The sequence below is a fragment of the Dermochelys coriacea genome, chromosome 9 (assembly GCF_009764565.3).
Source record: "Dermochelys coriacea isolate rDerCor1 chromosome 9, rDerCor1.pri.v4, whole genome shotgun sequence".
NCBI lineage: Eukaryota > Metazoa > Chordata > Testudines > Dermochelyidae > Dermochelys > Dermochelys coriacea.
Genome location: NC_050076.1, coordinates 48,260,161 through 48,282,815, shown reverse-complemented (window position 1 = coordinate 48,282,815; position 22,655 = coordinate 48,260,161). Strand labels below are relative to the sequence as shown.

Here is a 22,655-nt window from a genome sequence, read left to right as displayed (position 1 = left end):
GGTGAGCTGAACGGGGTCACCTATCAACAGCAGTGCTGTTAAGCAAATGTTAGGTTCGGTTTTCCCCTCCCTAACTGAAATTCACATGTTACTAAATTAGAAGAAATGAGGTTTTAAAAACAACCAAAATAACTCCATATGCTGAGTCAGAGGCGAGGCCAAATTCTTCTCTAAGTCACTGTGGGTCCCCCTCATCCCATGCCTCCCCATTGATCTGGCTGGTCACAGCAAACCTGGTCTGCCCCACTTCTCTCCACTACCTGAGCTACTCCACAAAGTGCAGGAAACAGAGAAAATAGAAAATGGAAAGTGTATTTTCCACCAAATGCATCCGATGAAGTGAGCTGTAGCTCACGAAAGCTTATGCTCTAATAAATTTGTTAGTCTCTAAGGTGCCACAAGTACTCCTTTTCTTTTTGCGAATACAGACTAACACGGCTGCTACTCTGAAACCTGTTATTATGCAAGAGAAAATAGCAGCACCCTAAAATAATGGGCTACCTTTGTCCCTCATGTGCCTCTGTGGAGGTCAGATCCAGCTCCCCTTACCTTAAAGCGTAGCTCTACCTGTAATGTGACTGTGTCAAACTGGCATTGTGGAATACACTTCCACACCAACCCTGCTCAGTTGACAGATAAAAACATAATGCTTCTAACAGCCCTTCCAAGCTAGGGGCTTGCTGGCACCTGCATCATCAGCTGTATTAAAGATTCTGCACTGAAATCTCAGTTAAAATTCTGTTGATAATACATGAAGCGGAATAGAATCTAGCTCTCTCACCATCTTCTCACAAACGGGAGGAAAAAATTATGTTAGCCATTAAAGACAGGAGCTAGGATGCTGAATACACACAAATGCCATTTTTATCTAGCCACTTTGCAGAGTAGAATGGCTTTTTAATGGATGTTCCAATCAACCCACACATCCTTGCCCTGTTAATATATTTAACATGCTTTAGGGCCAGAGGTGCAGTGGGAACCTCTCCTTTTGCAAAGCCAGAGTGCTAGGGTCTCTGCTTCATTTAATCTCATTCTGCAGCTCCCCAGGGGGATGAGTGAATGTCCAGCTCTGAAGAGCCTTGGGTTGTTGTTTTCCAGGAGTGGCTCTAGGAAGTGGGCTCCCCATAACATGGAAGTGGAGGCCATCCAGCAGAACATCACCAAGATCTCACACAAGGTTTGCTTCCCAAACAATACAGAGCAGGTGAGAACTCCCTCCTTTTCCCACCCTTGACTTCTTTGATTCATGTAGGACCACATTTCAATGGAATATGGTGCTGCTCTGTGCAGAACGGTGGCTGAATTGAACTCGTTGTTTGGTTCATAAGATCCACCTAGATCAGTGGTGGGCAGCCTGCGGGCTGCATGCAGCCCATCAGGGTAATCCGCTGGCGGGTTGTGAGACAGTTTGTTTACATTGACCATCTGCAGGCACAGCTACCCACAGCTCACATTGGCCGGGAATGGCGAACCGCGGCCACTGAGAACTGCAGGGGGCCGTGCTTGCGGACGGTCAATGTAAACAAACTGTCTGACGGCCCGCCAGCGGATTACCCGTGGTGGGCCACAGATTCATAGATACTAAGGTCAGAAGGGACCATTCTGATCATCTAGTCCCACCTCCTGCACAACGCAGGCCACAGAATCTCACCCACCCACTCCTATGAAAAACCTCACCTATGTCTGAGCTATTGAAGTCCTCAATTCGTGGTTTAAAGACTTCAAGGAGCAGAGAAGCCTCCCTCAAGTGACCCATGCTACAGAGGAAGGCGAAAATTTTGTTGGCACCTGCATCATCAGCTGTATTAAAGATTCTGCATTGGAATTAAAGATTCTGCAGGTTGCTCACCACTGACCTAGACCCACAGAGAGTTCTGAATTGTCAGCACGGCTGAATCCATTGGCTCTAAGCACTCCTTTCTTCCCAGTCGCATTCCATCAGGGCTTCTGTTATGTTTTAGGTGTTTGAGGTGGAGACAAACACCAGAATCCGGAACCTGTGTCAGACCATTGCCTCCAAACTGCAGCTGTGCTCCTGGGAAGGATTCAGCCTCTTTGTCAAGATCGCAGACAAGGTAACTCCGCTCCGATGTGCTAGGATGGAGCGTGGCAGGGAAGACTCCCTGAGGCAGCCCCCTTGGCTGCCAGGAGCCAGGGCCACAAATAAGGGAGCAGATGATTGCTACTTTCCCCTTTACTCTGGGGACATGAGCTGCAGGGACAAGAACTTCCAGGGCATAATGCTGCATCTTAATTCACAATTAATCTTAATCAACAGTTTCACTAATGACTTGGATAATGGAGTGGAGAATATGCTTATAAAATTTGCAGATGACACCCAGCTGGAAAAGGTTGCAAGCGCTTTGGAGGATGGGATTAGAATTCACAATGATATTGACAAATTAGAGAATTGGTCTGAAATCAACAAGATGAAATTCAGTAAAGCCAAGTGCAAAGTACTTCACTTAGGAAGGAAAAAAATCAAATGCACAATTGAAAAATGGGGAATAGCTGGCTAGACAGTGATACTGCTGAAAAGGGTGACAGAGGTAGCAGGGGATCACAAATTGAATATGAGTCAATGTGATGCAATTACAAAAAAGGCTAATATCATTGTGGGGCATATTAACCGAAGTGCCATATGTAAAACACAGGAGAGAATTGTCCTGCTTTACTCAGCACCGGTGAGGCCTTAGCTGGAGTAGTGTCCAGTTCTGGGCACCACACTTTAGGGGACAAGTTGGAGAGATTCCAGAAGAGAACCAAAAAAAAGATGAACGGTTTAGAAAACCTGACCTATGAGGAAAGGCTAAAAAGACTGGGCATGTTTAGTCTGGAGCGAAGAGGATGGAGGGGGGAGCTGATAAGTCTTCAAGCATGTTAAGGACTGTTATACAGAGGATGGTGATCGAATTGTTCTCCATGTCCCCTGAAGGTAGCAGTAGTAGTAGTTATGCGCTTACTCTGCAGCAAGGGAGATTGAGGTCAGATATTAGGAAAAACTCTCCAACTATAAGGATAGTTAAGCACTAGAATAGGTTTCCAAGGGAGAATGTGGAATCCCCCCGTCACTGGAGGTTTAAGAACAGGTTGGACAAACACCTATCAAGGATGGTCTAGGTTTACTTGGTCCTGCCTCAGCACAGAAGGCTGGCCTTGAAGGCCTTCCGATGTCCCTTCCAGCCCTATGTTTCCATGACTATATGAAGGTGCATGCTGGTTTGGGATCTGTGGTCTCTGTGGGTAATATCCCTATGTGAAGATGAGTAGTTGGGGACAGCAGGGGAGAATATTGAGGGCCACACTTGGCCCTTAGGCTGCTCCTTGGCCACCACTCCAGGGGTGGGGGAGGGGAAAGATCACTTACTGCACACTGCTGGGTTCAGATCCTTTCCATGCTTAGGGTCGGACCCTGTGAGGTGTTGGCCTGTAACTCCAGTTGGCTTCCATTGTGATGGTGGATGCTTAATACCTCCCTTGAATAAGCTTATCTCCCAAAAGCCCCTCCGGCTCAAGCTGAAGCCAGGCTGTTGGCACTGGCAGTCCAGCAGGTGTTCCTTCTCCTTCTGGTGCCGTTTGATCCTTGTGCGCCAGGAGGAATAGATTGTCTGCAAAGCACTGAGCTCCAGGAGAGAGGAGTCCTGTGTCTGCCAATACTGCAGCAGGAGGAGCTGGCTGAGAACAGAGTAGACAGCTTCTATCTCTGTTAAGGGCAAGCAGCCAGGGAGGGAAGAAAAGAATGGCAACAGAGTAAAACTCCAGGGAGGGAAGGACACTTCCATTAGCCTTCCCCCTACTCTCCCCCAAATCTCTCCTCTCATTTCCCTTTGCCTCTGATCCTTCCCCTCCATGTCTGTGCTCTCGTCTGTACTGTTGGCAGGGACTCTGGATGATGCAATTTCCTTCCTCCCATTGCTCTGCGTCTTGCAGGTAATCAGTCAGAATGAAGCCGACTACTTCTTTGACTCCTTACGGCAGGTGACTGACTGGATTCGGAAGAACAAGCCAGGGAAAGATGGTAAGGAAAGGGATCTACTCTTGGTGGCTATGTTCATCTTTGGCAGAGCAGTGAGTGCAAAGCAGGATCTATTCATCCTTTGTGAACGTCTGACTGGTGGGCTGGTAAAACCCATTTCTGGCATGTTGTTCGTGTGTACCATTGGTGTCGCTTGCCACGGTACTAGGAACCAGCTGACCTGGAGTGGCGAGGACAGGGCTGTTAAAGACTGTGTGTGTCTGGGTAGCTGTGGCTGATGTTGATACATTTGAGTTTCTGCATCTGTAACGTGCTGACTCGTGGATCTGATGATTGCAAATCACAGTCTGGACTCATGCATTGCCAGACCCGATGTCATCAGGTACACGCATCAAATATTACACAGGCTCTCAATATAATTCAGTTCCTTGTTTCATTAGCAGCTTGTTACGTGGATTATTCTGGCAGCCAGATTAATATCTGAGCTCATGTTATCTTGTTGTATTGTTTAGGGAAAGCATTTATGGGGCTAAATCTGATTATAATTCTCCCTTCCCGCACCTAAACTTGTAATTCAAAATTTGGGTTCAACTCAAATTCCACCCACTTTTCTTGCTAATTTCTCCAAAGAACTAGGGTCAAAATTGCTAAATGCAGCCACTGACTCTCAGTTGCTCGTTTGGAGACACCTGGGAGACACCTGTTGTCTGAAGCACTGAGCAGCCAAGCCTGTCGAGTCGGAGTTACCAGGAGATGTGCCTGCTAGCACTTCGGAATATCAGGCCGGAGGGGTCAAATACAGGCACCTAAAATCAGCATCTCCTCTCGCAAAGGCAGCTGCCAGTGAATGCTTGGTAGGAGAGGTGGCAGGAATTGCTCGTGATGGGCTAGGATCCTGGCATAATACACACAGCCATGGAGCTCTGGGGTTTCTTGCCGCTCCACGTGGGACAGTCATTCCCTTCCCTCCATCGCATCAGCTTGCTCCCATTGTAAACCTACAGCGACTGACTGAAACAATAGCGGAGGTTTCATCTGCCAGTAACTTTAACGTTATTTCTAAAAATAAATCAAACCTACGAAGTACAGTAGCCCTGAGCCATGTGGACCCATCAGAACTGGCCCCAGGCAACAGAAGCATTGACCCAAAAGGGCTACAGTTCCTAAGAGGATGACGTGGGGAGCACTGACAATGTTGTTCCTGTAGGGGTTGCTGTGGCTGTGACTTACCAGGTGTACTTCATGAGAAAGCTATGGCTGACTGTAACTCCCGGGAAAGACCTGAAGGCTGATTCCATCTTTCATTACCACCAGGTAACTACGTCTCTAGGGAATGGCCAGTAAGGGAACTTATATCATGCAGTGTGATCAGGGTGATACAGGGGAGAAACTGATCCTGCCAGAGTATTTATTTCTCCATCTCGGACAGGGCAGCTACCATCATAGGTCAAGGATCACACACAGATTTTAAAACACATAATCAATTTGGCATCTGTCAATATCAAAAAGAAAAGGAGTACTTGTGGCACCTTAGAGACTAACAAATTTATTAGAGCATAAGCTTTCGTGAGCTACAGCTCACTTCACTCACGAAAGCTTATGCTCTAATAAATTTGTTAGTCTCTAAGGTGCCACAAGTACTCCTTTTCTTTTTGAGAATACAGACTAACACGGCTGCTACTCTGAAACCTGTCAATATCAAGTTACCCTTCAGGGCTGGCCTTTTGCTGGAGGCTTGATCTGTGAGGCCTGCATCTCCATTTCACAGTCTCTGCCTGACCTGGCCTGTATTGGCTCCAGACCATTCTGCACAGATTCACTGCTTGTGCCTTCCAGGAGCTGCCCAAGTATCTGCGAGGATATCACAAGTGCTCCAAAGAGGAAGCTGTCCAGATAGCAGGGCTGATTTATAAGGTCCGTTTTGACAAGGACCGATCACAGCAGGCAGCCATCCCCAAGATGCTGAAGGAGTTGGTGCCAGACAATCTGATCCGAGCGATGGCTCTGGAGGAGTGGAAGAAGGTAAAAGCCCCATCATGTGTGCTTGAGGTAGCCAGCTGGTCCTGCTCCTCAGGCTGCTGCGGCTACTCTTTTACATGCCCAGCTCGCGGAGAACTAGCACGAGGACAGCTCCTCAAGCTGGGAGTCAGGCTGCCAGCTCAAAGTGCAGCCAGACCCTCTGTTCCTGTTTATAGCCAGATTTTGCATCATCTCTAAAATAATCCTCTGACACGTGCGTATCCCCAGAGCTGCTAAGTTGAGCTGTGCAGTCCTCTCGGAGACCACCCCAGACCTCTCCATTTTCTGTGTCCACCATGGCTGGATGGACAGACAGACAGGGACACAGTTAGGAAATGTCACTGGATTTGAGGGTTAACTTCAGCGACATCAAAACTGGTTCACATAATCAGCCTTTCATGGGTAGCCAGTTATCATGTAGCAGCCAGAGGCAGTATACACACCTCTGCGCAATTCATAACAAACAGGACAAAGACCCCTCTTCCCCACCAGGCAGAGAGAAGGGTTGGACAGGTGCTTGGCAGGGAATCAGAGGGTGTATGCATTGACAGGAGGTGCCAGGGCACAGCTTGTCCTACACATTTGTATAGGACAGGTGAGACTTGCTCATGGAGGCCACAGTTCCCCTGTTTTTGACTCCCACCCTGACTCAGCCCTCCCTCTGGGGCACCTGCTTCTGCAGGGTCTCATCCATCCCCCTGGAGAGAGGACAGAGAGGAACTGTTAGGAGCTCCCCCTCCCTACATGAGCTTCACTTTCTCTGCCCCAGGCCCAGGGGAGGAGGAGAGCTGGGAGCCCTGGGTGGAGTTTTCCACTGTGCTGCCTGGAGGCCCAGCTGGGGAAGCTGTTGGGCCAGGTGACCTTCACTCAGGCTCCCTCAGGCCTGGTGGCAAGCTGCTGCTCTGGGAGGATCTTCAGTTCCCATTGCTGGAGTTCAGGGCAGGAACCTGTGTAAGAGGAGCTGCTCGGAGTTTTCCACCTTCCTTCCTTGTAGCAGCTGCAGGAGACCCCGGGGCTCCCCCTTCCTGCAGGCATAGGTGCCCCTTGCTGCCTTGGGGTGATGTGGCCAAGTAACTGATCCTGCAGTGTGATGGGTGAGTGCATGTCTGCAGGACAAACCCTGGGTGGGGGAAAGCCTGTCCCCACTCTCTCACTCACTGGGGTGCACGTGTCCCTTTTCTATACAGAATATCATCGGCGCCTACAGCAAACACGAGAGCAAAACAGTGGACGAGGCCAAGGTTGCCTTCTTGAAGCTGATCCACCGGTGGCCCACGTTTGGGTCAGCCTTCTTCGAAGTGAAGGTGTGTCTAGGTGGCTTCTCATTCTGTGTGCACTAATGGTTCTGCCAGGGGAGCACCAGGTGGGGTGCTGTCATCTGCAAAATGGGAAGCTATTCCAGCCCCTACCCCTCCTGCGAGAGAGGGGGAAGAGACTGTGAGAACACATTAGTGAGAGAAAGCAAAACTCATTTCCTTCCACGTGGTGAGGTTCGTGGTCCCTGCCCTCTTATGGGAGCAAATCAGTGGTCTAGTTCCAGCTCCTGGGGAAGCTCTGGCTCATGAGACTCCTTTGTCCTGTTCACCACTCTCCTTCTCCAGTGAAAGATAATTGTCATAGGGGACCATGGTGGCACAGGGAGAGGTGCCCCCTCAGGTATCCAGGGCCACTACCCATGGGGATGCTTGAACTGAACTCTTGTGTTTGGTAGGAACCAGTGCAGAGGAGCACAGGGGGATGTGTTCAGTGACCAGGGTTGGCTGCTGCATTATATGTTCTTTGGAGCCCCTTGATCATGTAGGTGCCTCCCTAACCTGAATGCAGTGTTCTGGGTCCTGCTGCCCTCAACCTAATGGAGCCAGATGCCATCTATTCCTTTCCTCCCCAGCAGCAGTGCACACTACTAACCTTTTCACACCACAGCACCCCTCCAACGTCCCATCATCCCCCCCGGGCTTGGCTCTTAACTCATTTTGGTTTGTGCAGTGCAGGAAGGGTGCGCTGCAAACCAAAGTGAGAGAACTACTGCCTGATAGCCCAGAGCTAGCAGACTAGATCTGCCTTTAAACAGCCGTTGTACGAGTCTTCAGTATGGTCTTAGAACAGTCACCCTTGGCAACGGTTACATGGCACTTTCCAAGCTTGTTGCCTCTGTGTTAATTTGATAGAGATAGTAAACAACATTGGGGAAAGTTGAATGTCTCTCTGCGATTAATAGGAATCTTCATTCACCTCCCCACAAATACACTCTTACTTTGTTTCTGATCACCAGCAAACTTCCGAGCCAAATTTCCCAGACATCATACTGATTGCAGTCAACAAGCAAGGAGTCTCGCTAATACATCCCAAGACCAAGGTAAGAGTCACTTCTCCAGTGCCTGGGGGATGCTGCAGTCTGGCTCTCTGGGAAATGCAGGCCACCTCACCTTGACAGCTCTAACGTGGGATCCCCTCACTGGCCGGGCCCATTAATGAATAAGGGATAGGACTTTCTACCTGGATCTTAGGAGGAGACAAACAGAGCCCCTATCCATTTGTTCTGGGAAACTGAAGGATGGGTGATGCCCAAAATCACTGCTTGGGATTAGAGCTGCTGTTCCAAAATAATTCAGGCAATTGCTACAAGCAGTCTCTGCCCGGGAAAGGAAAGGCCTGATGGCAGCTGTAAAGGGGAGTGGTGGCAAGAAGGATATGTGATGAGGAAGGAGCAATCTCCAACTGAAGGAGTGGATGGTAGGGAACCAGCTTTAGGGAATTAGTGGCAGAAAAGCTGAGTTGTCTACAGGACAGCAAATATCTAGGATGGAAAGAGACAGGTAATCAGACCGTAGGCCTGTCAGTGTAGTTAGCTCTGTCAAGCCTGTAGAACGGGGCCATGTCTACACTACAAGAGAAGACCTGTGGCTGGCCCCACTCAGGTGATTTGGGCTGCAGGGCTATAAAATTGCATTGTAGATGCTTGGGCTGGAGCAAAGGCTCGGAGACCCTCACGTAGGGGAAGGGTCCCAGAGCCTGGGCTGCAGCCCCAACCCAAACATCTTCACCGCAACTTTATAGCCCCACAGCCTGAGCCCAATTCAGCTGACCTGGACCAGCTGCAGTGTAAACATTCACAATAAGAATTTATAGGGTATGTCATCATGTTGCTTTTACAAAAAATAAAGCCACTGGTATATCCAATGGCTTAATGGCTACTAACATAAGCAGCAGCATGGCACAGGAAAGGCTAACAGTGAACAGTTGCCTTCCAGAAACCCAAAACCTCAGGGATGAGCTGCTCTGTGCAGGTAGGGAGGATTATGCTGTGCTGCTGTTTGGGGCATGAGCGGAATTCAACAGCTGTGTGACAGTCCCTAACAGAAGGCACTAGGAGATGAAAGGATACACTTGCCTTACTGAAGCACTTTTTCCTAACCTGGCACAATCTGTTTTCCTTCCAAACTGTTGCAGTTGGGTTATTTATGTTTCTTTCTACCTTCAGGACATCTTAACAGTTTACCCCTTTAATAAAATCTCCAACTGGAGCAGTGGGAGCACATACTTCCACATGACAATTGGGAACCTGGTGCGGGGAAGCCGGATTCTGTGCGAGACATCTCTGGTGAGGAGCCTCACTGTCCCTTCCATGTTCCCCTCCTCAGTTTTCCCTTTCTTCTTATGTCTATAAGCATCACAGATACCTGGTGTAAGGATGCTGATGTACATGAAAACAGCCAGATAAAGGATACACTATAACAGGGCCGACTTTGTTCTGTCTCTGTCTTAGTCCACAAATTACAGAGACTTTTTGCTGGTTCAACACCCTGGGCAGTTTATTTACAGTTGCATCCCACCATCTTCACAGGATACCCAAAGACCTTTCCCAAGCAGAGGAGAGCTAGCTCTCACTCCCTGCTTCCCCCCTGTCCTCTTCCTTCCTGTGCCTATTTGTGGGCTCTTGGCTAATGGCTTAATTGGCCTTTCTTCCCTGCCCTGCCCACAAATTAGGCACAGCCTTGCATAGTCAGCTCCAATCTATTTTGCATGATTGGGGCTGCTGTGAAGAACGCTGACTCAGGCCTTTATACCTAGCACTCTGTCACAAGCACACTGCTTCCTGCCATGACTGGCTTTAGGATTGATGGAGGTGACAAGAGCTCTCTTCCCACAGTAATTGTTCTTCCAGTTTTACTGACCAACTGTCTCGCAGGTCAGAAGCAGATTGGTGCTCTATGGCACCAGCTGCAGTGGAGTGAGTGAGTGATGGGTTGAAACCAAAGTGAAGGAAAAAATAGTAGTACTTGTCCTCGTTCTGCCAGCAAACCAAGCTTCCCCTCCCCGAGACTCCACTCACCTAGCTCTCTGTAATACAATTACAGCCCGTTGCTTTTCACAAATACAAAATAAAATGAAAATCAACGTATAAAAAACCCCGTCTTCCTGCAATGGCGGCTCCTGTCCCAGGGGCCTGGGCCAAGCTCCCCACTCCAAGCATTGTGACCTGATGCACAGAATTGCAGTGCTGCTCAGGTTTGGCCTTGTCAAGCCTCCATTGGGACCGGGGAGGGCAGCTGGGACAAATTTGAGTGAGTGGTGTTGTGACCCCCTCCCCAGGGCCTCCTGGTGAAAATGTTGTAACAAAAATCCTGAAAAGTGATTTATAAAAAGAATTATAAATAAAAATAATTTCAGGGGGTTTTAAATATGATCTTCCTTTTCTGGCATGCTTTGATCAGCAGCAAAATGGTTAGCAGTGCTGAGACCTTGTCAGAGTCAATGAGCCACTTAAAATCAGTGGCTCTCAAACTTTTGTACTGGTGACCCCTTTCACATGGCAAGCCTGTGAGTGCAACCCCCCCAACCTTATAAATTAAATACACTTTTTAATATATTTAACACCATTATAAATGCTGGAGGCAAAGCAGGGTTTGGGGTGGAGGTTGACAGCTTGACACTCCTCCATGTAATAACCTCGCGACCCCCAGTTTGAGAACCCCTAACTTAAATGAATGAGGCAGTCCCATTTCTCCCAGAAGTCTCGTTTTAGGCTGTCTGCAAGACACAGGAAGGCACGTCTGCCTTGGTTTATAAGGACTCCTATTGTTAAGGTTACCTTTGCAAACGTAAGGACTAGTGACTTGTATATGAAAGCTGAGATTCTGAAACACAAGATGGCAGCCCACAGCGTAACACAGTGGTTTGCTGAACCACTACAAACCAACCCTGTTTGATCGCTAGACCGGGGACCAAATGGCTTCCTGCAGTGTAGGCAGCACTGCTTTCAATAGCGCTACTGTGGTACCTGAGGACACACCAGCGGGAGCCATAGAAAAGAATGATCTGAACAATGTTAGGAACTGGGAGAGGAGGTACAGAGGGCCACACAGCTTGGGGAATAACTCTTGATGCCAGCTGGCACCCTCTAGAGTCCTTTTCAAGAGACTAGGTTAAAGTTTCTCTCTCCTGCAGGGTTACAAAATGGATGACCTGTTGACATCCTATGTACAGCTGCTAATGAACGCTGTGAACAAGCAGAGGAATCCCCGCCTCCCTGCATGAAGGTAGAAGCCTGCGATTCATACTTGTGCCAAACAGCCTCCATTTCATATCCCAGACCAAAACCTGCCAATTTTAACACTGGTCCTGCCAATTAATTCTCTGATCACTCCCATTCTTCAGTAAGCCACGCTGGTGAAGTACTGCTACAGGGGAAGCACGAATGAGCACACATTTTAAGCTCTCCTCACCTAGACCCACTGGACAAATTCAATGTGTTTTATAAATATCGCAGCATTTTCCTGGATTTCAATCTGGGCACGGCCGTCCATTAATACATGAAAAAGCAGTCTGAAAACCTCTTTGGATCTACTATGGTGTCCTCCATTCTGACAGGGACCTGCCCCTCCAATTCCTTCCTTCTGGCAACACAAGGGCACATCATTCAGTATACTCCCACCAACTGCATAAGCTACCTGAGTCTCTGGCAAAGAGAGAGATAATGTTACTTTTCCAACACAAAGGAGAGGTTCCAAGAGTGGAGGAAAAGCCAAAACATTTCAGCAAAGCGTTCAATGGTAGGAACACAGAGAGAAATTCTTCAAAAAGTGAGGTGCTGCTTTTCTTCAGTCTTCTAGCATTAGAATACTTGCTGCCAGTCCCAGTAATAGCCATCCTATTCTGCAATTATGGGAGAAACGGCATCGTCCTGGACAGTTCAGGCTGGTACGGTATACTGGGCTTTGCAGAAGGGAAGAACCATTTCTGCTATAACATGGTTATTGGCTGCTGTCCTGTTGCCGTAGAGAAGTTGTGAGCTAGTGCACTTCCTTTTGTGTCCCCTTCGGTAGCTGCACCCGAGTGTCCTCCAGCCTTCCTTTCTCATAAGAAAACAGCAGAGTGCTCCTCACTATGCATGAACACACCCTGATTCGGTCTGTTGTTAAGGACTCATTCTGCACCCTTACACTGACATAGTTCCATCTATAAATACTACTCAATGTGAGTCAGGGTTACACAGGATTGTGAGCTGTAGCTCACGAAAGCTTATGCTCTAATAAATTTGTTAGTCTCTAAGGTGCCACAAGTACTCCTTTTCTTTTTGCGAATACAGACTAACACGGCTGCTACTCTGAAACCTAGGATTGATCCTATAACACACAGACCTCTTTTGAAAGTGTCATTTTCCTGCTCTATAGAAGTGCTCCTAGCATGGAGTTATGTAGACATTCTTTCAGGAGACAGAATGCCAGTTGGTTAATTTTATTGGTTTTCATTTCTCTTGATCTTTCTCCGACTTCCTGTTTGGCAGACAGCTTGAATGGTAAAGCCTGTTTCAGAGTTTGTTCATCACACGCTCCTCCATAGCCACAACTTCTGTCAACAAAAGAGAACTCTCTCACAATAAGAACTGCTCAGAGTTCAAAAAGCCTGGGAGGTAACCTTGCCCCTACACTACTTTCTAGTACTAGAAGAGCAAATACTTGTCCTTCCCAAATCAGAAGAGCCCTCCTGTGACCACAGTAGTATGTGGTGCTTTTAGTGCATTTACACCAAGTTCCTTGAGGCATGGTTTAACAGTGCTGGAAAAGCCGTGCTGTTGAATCTCTCGTTCTAGTTTGCCAATGTATGGACAATGGGCTTCGTTGTCCCCTGGACGTGTGCGTGCAACACAGCCATTAATGTGAGGATTGTACATGCACTGCAGGGAGAATAGGATCTCAATATCTCTATGCATCTAAATGCACTGCAGGGAGAATAGGATCTCAATATCTCTATGCATCTAAATGAGTGCCACACTTTTCAGAATAGTTGATCTTTTTGTGACCAGTCAGATATTCCCAATGCAATGTCCATTGCCAGCAATGGATGCTTTCAGACTACCAATGTCATGGTGTTAATGCTGGCATCATACTTTTGAATTCAATTTAATTAGATATAATATCTGAGAAATGTTTTATACATTGACTCTGTACTGAAATCTTTGCCGCCAAACTATTCTGTTTCCCGTTTTTAAATAAACTGTTGCAGATCAGTGATGATGATGTGGTGTCTTTCTTCCACAAGTCTGGTGAGTGCTCTCCCAACCTCAGTATAATCTGAAAACCTCTCCAATAACTTATACTACCTCTGCATTACTACAGCGTACCATTCACCACTGACATCCGGAGTCCAACCTAGCTACATGGCATGTGTCAGACACAACAGCAGTGCCTCCACTACACTAGAGCATTGATCGAAAATGTTTCAGCAAAACATTCTTGTCATAGACTCACCCTCCTGGAGCACCTCCTCATGGCAAGACCCAACACTGCAGTCCCTCCACCTCACCTTCCTCCTCCAGACTTCGGTGCTCTGTGTGGTGACTTAGTCCTCCAGTCAGGTCACACCAAGAGTCCCATCCCTTCTTGGTAACAACATCCCAACTCAAAACACAGAGGAATGAAAATCCTGGGCTCAATCTTCTGCAGATTCTTGGCTCATCTCCCAGGCTCTGCAGAGTTCTTCACTCAATTACTGAGCAAGGCCTCCCAAGGCTTTCTCCCTGGAGGCCCAGCTTCTCCTGAGCTGTTAACTCTCGGGGCTTTTTCCCTGGAGTCTCTCTCTGCTCCCAGACCTGCTGTAGGAGTCTCCTTCTCTCCAACTGCCCTCTCCCTTCAGGGACAATCCCAGGCTAGATACCTCCTGCAGGTGCCTCTGTAGTTCCTTTCCCAGAGAGGAAGTTCCAAACTCCTCCCTTCTGGATCTCCTCCCCCTATTGCTCTGCACTCCGTTCTTTATAGGAATCACCCAGCCTGGTTCTCCCCCGCTTGGTCTAAGCCTTAATTACCTGTCTCCCCTTCAGGTGCCACAGAACAGGCTAACTGTCCTTGCCAATGTGTGGTTTATAATATCATCACAATTCTGAAATAGGAATGTGTCCAATTCTTGGAGTTACTGAGTGATTCACCCTGGATCACATCAGAGGTGTAGATCCAAAAGGACTCAAGTTTTACTGTACAGTACGCATATACAATAGTTTTTATATTTTAATCTTTAGTGTGAAGATTTAAAACGTATTGCAGTTAACTTTATTACAAGAACATACATAACAGGTGCAGATTATAATATTTTAGTCCAGCAGTCACAGATTTTGGTTAGATATCACAAACTCAGAAGTACAAAAGTACAGAAGTACAAAACAAGAAATCCGCAGTCTGCAGAATACATGCCATGTAATAGGGAGTGGGCTTGTCCCTTTAGTATTAATACATTTCTTCATTCATTCTATATAATCCTTAGCACTAAGAGTGCTTTACAAACTAAGAACTAAACACCTCTTAAAACAACTGCTTTAGTCACAGATTTATCTGCGAACCAATGCCTCCTCTGATACACGTTTCAAATTAACACTTAACCTCTTCAGTCCCAGAAGTCTGCATCATCCAATACTAAACATTTGGCATTGGAAACTCCGAGCATGGAAGGTTAAACAATTTTTGCTAATGCTGTGTGGATCACTGAGAGGGTAAGCACCAGGACCAAACCCTAGAGAAAATATATAGCAGTTTGTTTTGTAATAAGGAAGGATATTAAGGAAATGATTAATATTCCCCTTGAATACGAGTAAGCTGCACATATCGCAGTTGCTGAAAGCATTTCCATCTTCAAGTATAGTCAGTGAGCATTAGTGATTTATTTTAAATATGTATATAAATATAGATTTAAAACTGTGAAAGTATACAATGGACAGCAGCTTTCGGTAAGAAATACAAGGTTAGTCTTTTGACCAAATTCATCATTGATATAACACCACCGAGGTAATGGAGTGACAGCAAGAATGAATTTGACTTTCTGAATTTAGAGCAAAGAAAAACGCACACATCTTAGTCTTAAAATTTCTTTCTATGAAAGAAAGTCTCTCCTGATTCCAGCATTTTGAAAAACACACAGGTATTAGCAAATCCATCATACCAAAAGACTCTACCCTAAAGAAGTTCACAGATCCTATTACATCTACTTTATATCCTATGCCATTTACTTTTCCAAAGGTGGAATCTGGGGGAAGATGAATGTTTCCAAGCTGTTCTGTAGTTATTTCCCATAACTCTCTTGATTGCTCAGTCTCTCAAATCTGATATCCTAACTCTGTAGACAACCATGTGCTCTACAAAGCAGAACTCTAGTGAAATATTTGTCAGATTAACAGTTAAAAAGAGACACTTTAAGACATTTAATTATCCATATATTATAAAGCTCAGGTCTATGGGTGTCTTTTCCTTTAAGTAAAAGTACTAGCAAGCCCTGACCTAATCTACTGAATTTCAAATATTAGAAAGGAAATAACAGTCCTCACTGTATCTCTTCTCATAGTACAAAGATATTCACATGCACATGTTTAACCATGTATTTGCATTTTCCATTGCTCAACTCAAGAGTGGCCTCTGCAGGAAACACAGCTGACAAGATTTGAGCTGGTCTGGAAGACAACTACCGTCCATGAAGTACTCAATTTTTGCATATTCACAAGAACATATAATGCCATCTTCCCAGGAAATTCTTTTGAACTAGGACTGGTGAATCAGCTGAAAATAACCTGCTGCCCAGATTCAGCACTGGGCTCCTTCCTGTGTCCAAGGGCATGGGGAAAGGAGCTGCATGCTCCAGGCGACGAAGAATCAACATAATGAATTGTGACTGCTCATAGGCCTGAGGGGCCGGTGCGTTAGTCCTTCAACCAAACTCTAAAGAGAATAAGCGACATAGTGGGCTGGTCCCAGCAGTGGCCACTTAAGATTGCCTTCAGTTGTGCAGTTCCTTGTGCCCATCCCTGAAGGATAGGCCAAGGGCTACAGAAGAACAAGAGCTGTCCTCAAGTGCTATTAAACTGTGACAAAAGTAATACTGTCTAGGTTATTGTGCAGATTGACAGTCACGGTGGAAGACAGACAAGCTCTCTAATTAAATCAGAGAGTCCATCCCTTCGCAAGTGCTATAGTGGAAGCGGTGCACAGTTACGATAGCTTACTACAGCAGAAAGTAAAGCAGCCAAAGGCAGTTGGTATTAGGAAAGCAGCTAACTAACCAGGAGTCTTGCGCAGGGAGTCCTTTCTGCACTAGTCTTTTCCCCTAACATTTCTCACCATTACTATCTCTGGTACAGCTTCACCAGTGGTAGCAACAGCAAGTGCTCTAGTGTAGAGCATTTTAGCCATTGGGTTGTGTGAGTTTGCTCTAAGCAGGGTTAGACAACGGGAGATGTCTTCCCTGCAGCATTAACCCAGCTCCCATCTACAAACAAAAACCTCTCACCCAAGTGTGGTGTTGCTTTACACCCGGGCTCATTGGCTCAGCTGTGGGTATAGGCTAAAGCTTATTGAGCTGGTAACCTACCCACTCTGCAGCAAGGGACAGGCTAAATCACTCAAGTGTTGATAGTCCTCCAATGCTTTCCCACAATTCCCCTCCTGCACCCAGGACAGACAAGTTCTCCCATTATACACTGGGAAAGAATCAGAGAGTGGTTCAGCTTACTGCAGTGCTAAGAACCATGGGGTATCATGTGCTTCCAGAAATCCTAACTCCTCAGACAGGTGACTGCAGCACCACTGAGTATATAGTAACTTGGGTAGGGCTCTGCAGTGTGGCCTCTTACACCTGAGCTAGGCTAAGCCAGGCATCAATCACCCAAGTTAATTCTGCAGTGAAGACATGCCCAAGGTGGTTAAAATACTGGAAGCTTGAGTGCCCTGTCTACATAACAGCATCCACTGGTGCTACCACCAAAGAAGTTGCATCGGTAATAGCAAAGGTGCAAAATGGTACCGTGGACACAGCTAGTATCTTACTACAAGATTTATAGGTATGAGTCTGAAGGCTCTTTTGGTTCACTCGAAGGCTCCAGCCCAACCCCAGAAGTCTACACTGTAATTAAACAGCCCCAAAGCCCAGGCCCCATTAATCCAAGTCAGCTGGTACAGGCCAGCCATGGGCTTTTAATTGCAGTGTAGACATACACTAAGTGTCATGGAAACTGAGCTGAGAAGGTAGTCTTTCCATTCAAACAAAGGGAAAAGGCTTGGCTCAAACTGAAGTTTTTAACAGTTACCAGATCTGCCAACTGGGTTTTATTATGCAAAAGAGTAACCACACCTCCAGTCATATTGCAGGTACTGTAGAGGGTAATGGCAGGTGTGTCAGGGGGTAGGGTATTATGTCACATTAGGCAATTCCAAGCCCTGGGAATCAGTGATCTAATGGAGAACTGGCAAGTAAACATTGAATATTACTTCCTGGCATCCCCTGCCTTCACCCTCGCACTACGTATCCTCCTTCAATTGTAAGGGAATTGAATACTTTTGAGAAGTATCAAATTGACAGCCTCAGAGATTGAAATCCTCTATGGATCAAACAGTAGTGAAACTTCTGTGCATGCCTAGACACTATACTTCCAATCTGGCATAGAGTGAGGTGAGTAGGTAGCATAGATTCTGTGCCCATTCACTCCTTCCCTTGCCTAGAGAAACTGTCAACAAGGGTATCAAGAAGGGCGATTGCTGCGGCAGTTTTTGTGATGTGGATATTTGTTCACTGGGAATCTAGACACAGACCAGCTCATTTTGGACATACCAAACACTTATCAGATGGTGGTAATTTTGGGCCACATTCAGAACAATGTCCTGTAGGTGAAAAGCTCTGCGTACAAGGCATTTAAGGAATCCTTGATACTTATAACTGGTGTTGAACAATCTGCACGTTTCACCATCTGATATTTAAACCACTGTTCTTTCCAAATTCCTCAGGCTACAGAAGAGAGAACTTCAGCTCCATGTAGAAACGATGAAGGACAGAAAAACAATGGTGTACATCTGATCAATGGTAGAATAATGCCAGTTAACTACCATACCCATTGCTCTGCCTTACCCCCTCAGCAGAAGCCAAACTCCCCATGCAGTCAGTGTTAATTTGCAACTGCCTGAGTAAAGCGACATTCAGGGTGAAAGCTGCAGTAACGAAAGCTGGAGGAGGTACTATTTGTCTGTGGTTTGTTTCAGACATTCTTAACAGCTCCCTTTGTGATCAGTAGCTGCTGCAAGTTGCAGTCTGTGAGGATAAGAGTGCAGTCAGCAGAATGACAGACCTGTTTAAGCAGAGTTTAAATCCACAGCTTTGGGATGCAATTTCTTGGAGGCCAGCTCAGACAGCTTTTTCAGACGTTTCTTCAGCTCCAGAGGGAATTTCTCATAGCATTTCTTGCACACAGGCTTCATGTCAAACTCCACAAACTTGTTCCTTTCAAAGAAACACTGAGCTATTAAAAACAGCACTTGCAAAACTACATTCATGGCTTAATGTTTAGTAATCAAGAGAGTGTGTGTGGGGTGGCTTGCTTTCTACTGAACATATAAAACCCCTCATTTCAACACACAGATGCCAATCTTGCCAGGTATGTTTACATATTAGAATTTAATGCAGACGTGTGGTGGTGTTCGTGCCAAGTTAGGTGCCCAACTGTGTGAACACAGATACATATGGACTGATGACTGGAGATCAGGTCCACATGTTTACCAATAATGAAATGTCCAGCCATGGAACACTTTATGATTGGCTCTTAGCAACACTTCTGCTTGGCTGCTTTCCAAAACTTGGGGGCAGCAGCTTTGCATTGGCAACAGGAAAACATTTTGATTCTTCACACTCCTCCCCTCTGTGCTGCCAAGTGCACCTCAGCCTGCTATGAATGTCCCTTGCTAGCTAGTACCAGGGTGGAAGCACATTAATTTTCCCTGTACATTGACCCACAGTGCTTTCTTCTGTTGCAGCTCAATGGCTTTCCTATGCTTGCTATTTCATAGAAATCATAGAATCATAAAAGTAAAAGGGACCTCGAGAGGTCATATAGTCCAGTCACCTGCACTCAAGGCAGGACTGAGTATTATCTAGACCATCCCTGATAGGTATTTGTTCAACCTGCTCTTAAAAATCCCCAATGATGGAGATTCCACAACCACCCAAGGCAATTTATTCCAGTGCTTAACCACTCTGACCGGAATTTTTTCCTAATGTCCAACCTAAACCACCCTAGCTGCAATTTAAGCCCATTGCTTCTTGTCCTGTCCTCAGAAGTTAAGAAGAACAATTTTTCTCCCTCCTCCTTGTAACAACCTTTTATATATTTGAAAACTGTCATCATGTCCCCTCTCAGTCTGCTCTTCTTCAGACTAAACAAACCCATTTTTTTCAATCTTCTCTCATTGGTCATGTTTTCTAGACCTTTAATCATTTTTGTTGCTCTTCTCTGGACTTTCTCCAATTTGTCCACATCTTTCCTGAAATGTAGCACCCAGAACTGGGCACAATACTCCAGTTGAGACCTAATCAGTGCGGAGTAGAGCAGAAGAATTACTTCTTGTTACTCCTTGCTTACAATACTCCTGCTAATATATCCCAGAGGATGTTCACTTTTTTTTGCAACAATGTTACACTGTTGACTCATATTTAGCTTATGATCCACTATGACCCTCAGATCCCTTTCAGCAGTCATTTCCCATTTTGTATGTGTGCAAGTGATTGTTCCTTCCTAAGTGGAGTACTTTGCATTTGTCTTTATTGAATTTCATCCTATTTACTTCAGACCATTTCTCCAGTTTGTCCAGATCATTTTGAATTTTAATCCTATCCTCCAAAGCACTTGCAACCCCTCCCAGCTTGGTATTGTCCGCAAACTTTATGAGTGTACTCTCTCTACCATTATCTAAATCATTGATGAAGATATTGAACAGAACTGGACCCTGAACCAATCACTGTGGGACCCCACTGATTATGCCCTTCCAGCATGACTGTGAACCACTGATAACTACTCTCTGGGAACGATTTTCCAACCAGTTATACACCCACCTTATAGTAGCTCCATCTAGGTTGCATTTCCCTAGTTTGTTTATGAGAAGGTCATGTGAGACAGTATCAAAAGCCTTATTAAATCAAGATATACCACATCTACCACTTCCCCCCCATTCATAAGGCTTGTTACCCTGTCAAAGAAAGCCATCAGGTTTATTCTTGACAAATCCATGCTGACTGTTATTTATCACCTTATTATCTTTCAAATTCTCAACCAGTGCTTCCCTATTTGTCAAAATCAAATCTAGAACAGCCTCCCCCCTAATAGCTTTCTCCACTTTCTGAAATAAAAAAAATTGTCTCCAATACATTCCAAGACCTTGTTGGATAATCTGTGCCCTGCTGTGTTATTTGGCTCCTTTACTACCCCACTCAGTTGCATGAGTGTCTCTCACAAGGCAGATAAGGACTCAAGCAGCCATGAACTTCAGTGGGTCACAATCAGACAGCGATCTAGCTATCACAAATGGTGACTGCAGCAGAATCAGGCCACTGCATTCATTTGGTTGGCAAAAATCAAGAAGTGGAATTTCACTAGCAGAGTCAGTGTCCCAGACACTCGAGTCACAGTTAGTCTAGAGCCCACTCTCTCTGAGACTTGCCATTCCTTATCCCCCAATAGCCTCATATTCCCAGACTTCCTGCCATTCAGCTTCCACCAAGTTTACTGTGATTAATGTTGCTCCTTTAAGCAGCAGCAAGGGGAGTTCACTGCAAGGTGGCCCACCCCCAGGAATGTGCCCACCCTCCATTAATCCAGGGAAGGGAAGAGAAGGGAAGGCTGTCTCTGAGATAAGCACAGACAAACTAATTTTCTAGACGTTTGAACTAACTTTGCCACTGTGTTTCCTAAGTCCCAGTTCTTACAAGTGATCTATAATATTATCTTAAAGCATGCCCTGTATGTAGTATGCTTTTAATGCCTCAAACATTAAACACTATGCTGAGTGGGTATCTCTGGAATCATGCTGGCTGGTGCGACAGCCCTGGTATGTCCAATGCTGCATGTCAGTTACCAAACAGCCCAGTTGGAGCATGGAACTGGGCACTCAGGGCAGTGTTTATTATGGAGTGAGACTTTGCTAAGTGTTTTTAATCAGTATAAAAGAATAAAGAATTTTAAAACACTTTCCAAAACCCACATTCTATAATGAAAACACCATTTCCTTGAGCCCCTAAAGGTCAGTTCCTTGATAACTGAGGCATGTTGGGCCATCACAGCAGAGCTGGGGTGATATCAGAGGCCCTGAAACTAGGAAAGGGGCATTTAAAGTTAGTTTGTATTCATTGTCCCTGTGCCACTTACTATTTGGGGAATTTAGCACACAACTCTTTGAAAATGGGCTCAGTTACCTTTCAATAGGCTACCTTTCTAGGGGAAAGCTGTATGTACTGCAGGAGAGGATGCTACTCTACAGCTGCAGGATGCCAGCACCATTCTCCAAGGCTGATGAAAGAGTTATCCTAGGTCTGCAAGTGTCTACTTACTTCAGTGTGAGTTTGATGTTGCAGGTGGAGCAGGAGAAGCAGTTCACACACCAAGCCTTGTTGAGAGCTGATACCACTGCACAAAATAAGAGAAAACAGCCAGATTATCTAGTCTCAGAGTCCTATCCCAATTCAGCGAGCCCAGATGTAAAAAGAAACACTGGAGCCTTGCAACTGCAGGACTGCAACAACTGCATTGATAAACAGAATGGGAAAGCGACCCAAAATAAGGAGAGAACAAATCTTACCGTCCCCCTCAATCACGTGGCTGCAGTTGTAGCAGACATCTCCGAAGAGCTGCATGCAGAAGGAATAAAATAGGAACTTATTTTACTGACTATGAAGGAGTCTGCCCATGCTCCCCAAATTAGACAGCTGGTGCAAACATCAAACTTCTGATGGATGCAGCAGCACCGTAAAATTCATTTACATCTCCTGAATAGCTTCTCATACACTTGCCCGTTGGTCTATGGTCATTCAGAACTTATATCCTCAAATCTTAGAAGCTTTTTTGTTGATGCCTCATATTCTTGGTACCATTATAACATGATCTCTGAGCCTATATACCTGGGAATTTGGAAGACAATGTCAATAGATCACAACACTGATCAAAGATAAATATCTCCTGATCATAGACCATAAACATGGAGGCAAAACCAAGAGTGCTATTTTAAAAGCAGTTGATATTTAGCCTTTAACAACTCTACAAGGGAAATGTAGTATTTTGTCTGATGGAAACTGGTGTAGCGTCATGGCTGCTCATTGTATCTTTATGATAATGTTACCTTCGTGTCAGCTTACAGGACAGATCTTTTCT

General features: G+C 45.8%; 2 protein-coding genes across 4 annotated transcripts in view; one reads left to right on the top strand and one right to left on the bottom strand.

Moving 5' to 3' along the window:
* The window catches only part of MYO7B (myosin VIIB), an 85,021-nt gene extending 71,512 nt beyond the window's left edge, over positions 1–13,509 (top strand). Inside the window, exons 41-50 of the mRNA XM_043492763.1 lie at positions 1,099–1,204; positions 1,962–2,075; positions 3,931–4,018; positions 5,184–5,290; positions 5,813–5,998; positions 7,183–7,299; positions 8,268–8,351; positions 9,477–9,596; positions 11,444–12,495; positions 12,614–13,509. Coding sequence (XP_043348698.1) covers positions 1,099–1,204; positions 1,962–2,075; positions 3,931–4,018; positions 5,184–5,290; positions 5,813–5,998; positions 7,183–7,299; positions 8,268–8,351; positions 9,477–9,596; positions 11,444–11,533 — 1,012 coding nt within the window. The 3' untranslated portion in view covers positions 11,534–12,495; positions 12,614–13,509. The remainder of the gene's footprint in view (positions 1–1,098; positions 1,205–1,961; positions 2,076–3,930; positions 4,019–5,183; positions 5,291–5,812; positions 5,999–7,182; positions 7,300–8,267; positions 8,352–9,476; positions 9,597–11,443; positions 12,496–12,613) is intronic.
* Positions 13,510–14,518: 1,009 nt separating this feature from the next.
* LIMS2 (LIM zinc finger domain containing 2) overlaps positions 14,519–22,655 on the bottom strand; it is a 55,710-nt gene continuing 47,573 nt past the window's right edge. For all 3 annotated transcript variants that reach the window (XM_038415952.2, XM_038415951.2, XM_043492760.1), the window contains exons 8-10: positions 22,087–22,135; positions 21,839–21,914; positions 14,519–18,742 (exon numbers count right to left, since the gene is read on the bottom strand). In XM_038415952.2, coding sequence (XP_038271880.1) covers positions 18,595–18,742; positions 21,839–21,914; positions 22,087–22,135 — 273 coding nt within the window. In that variant the 3' untranslated portion in view covers positions 14,519–18,594. The remainder of the gene's footprint in view (positions 18,743–21,838; positions 21,915–22,086; positions 22,136–22,655) is intronic.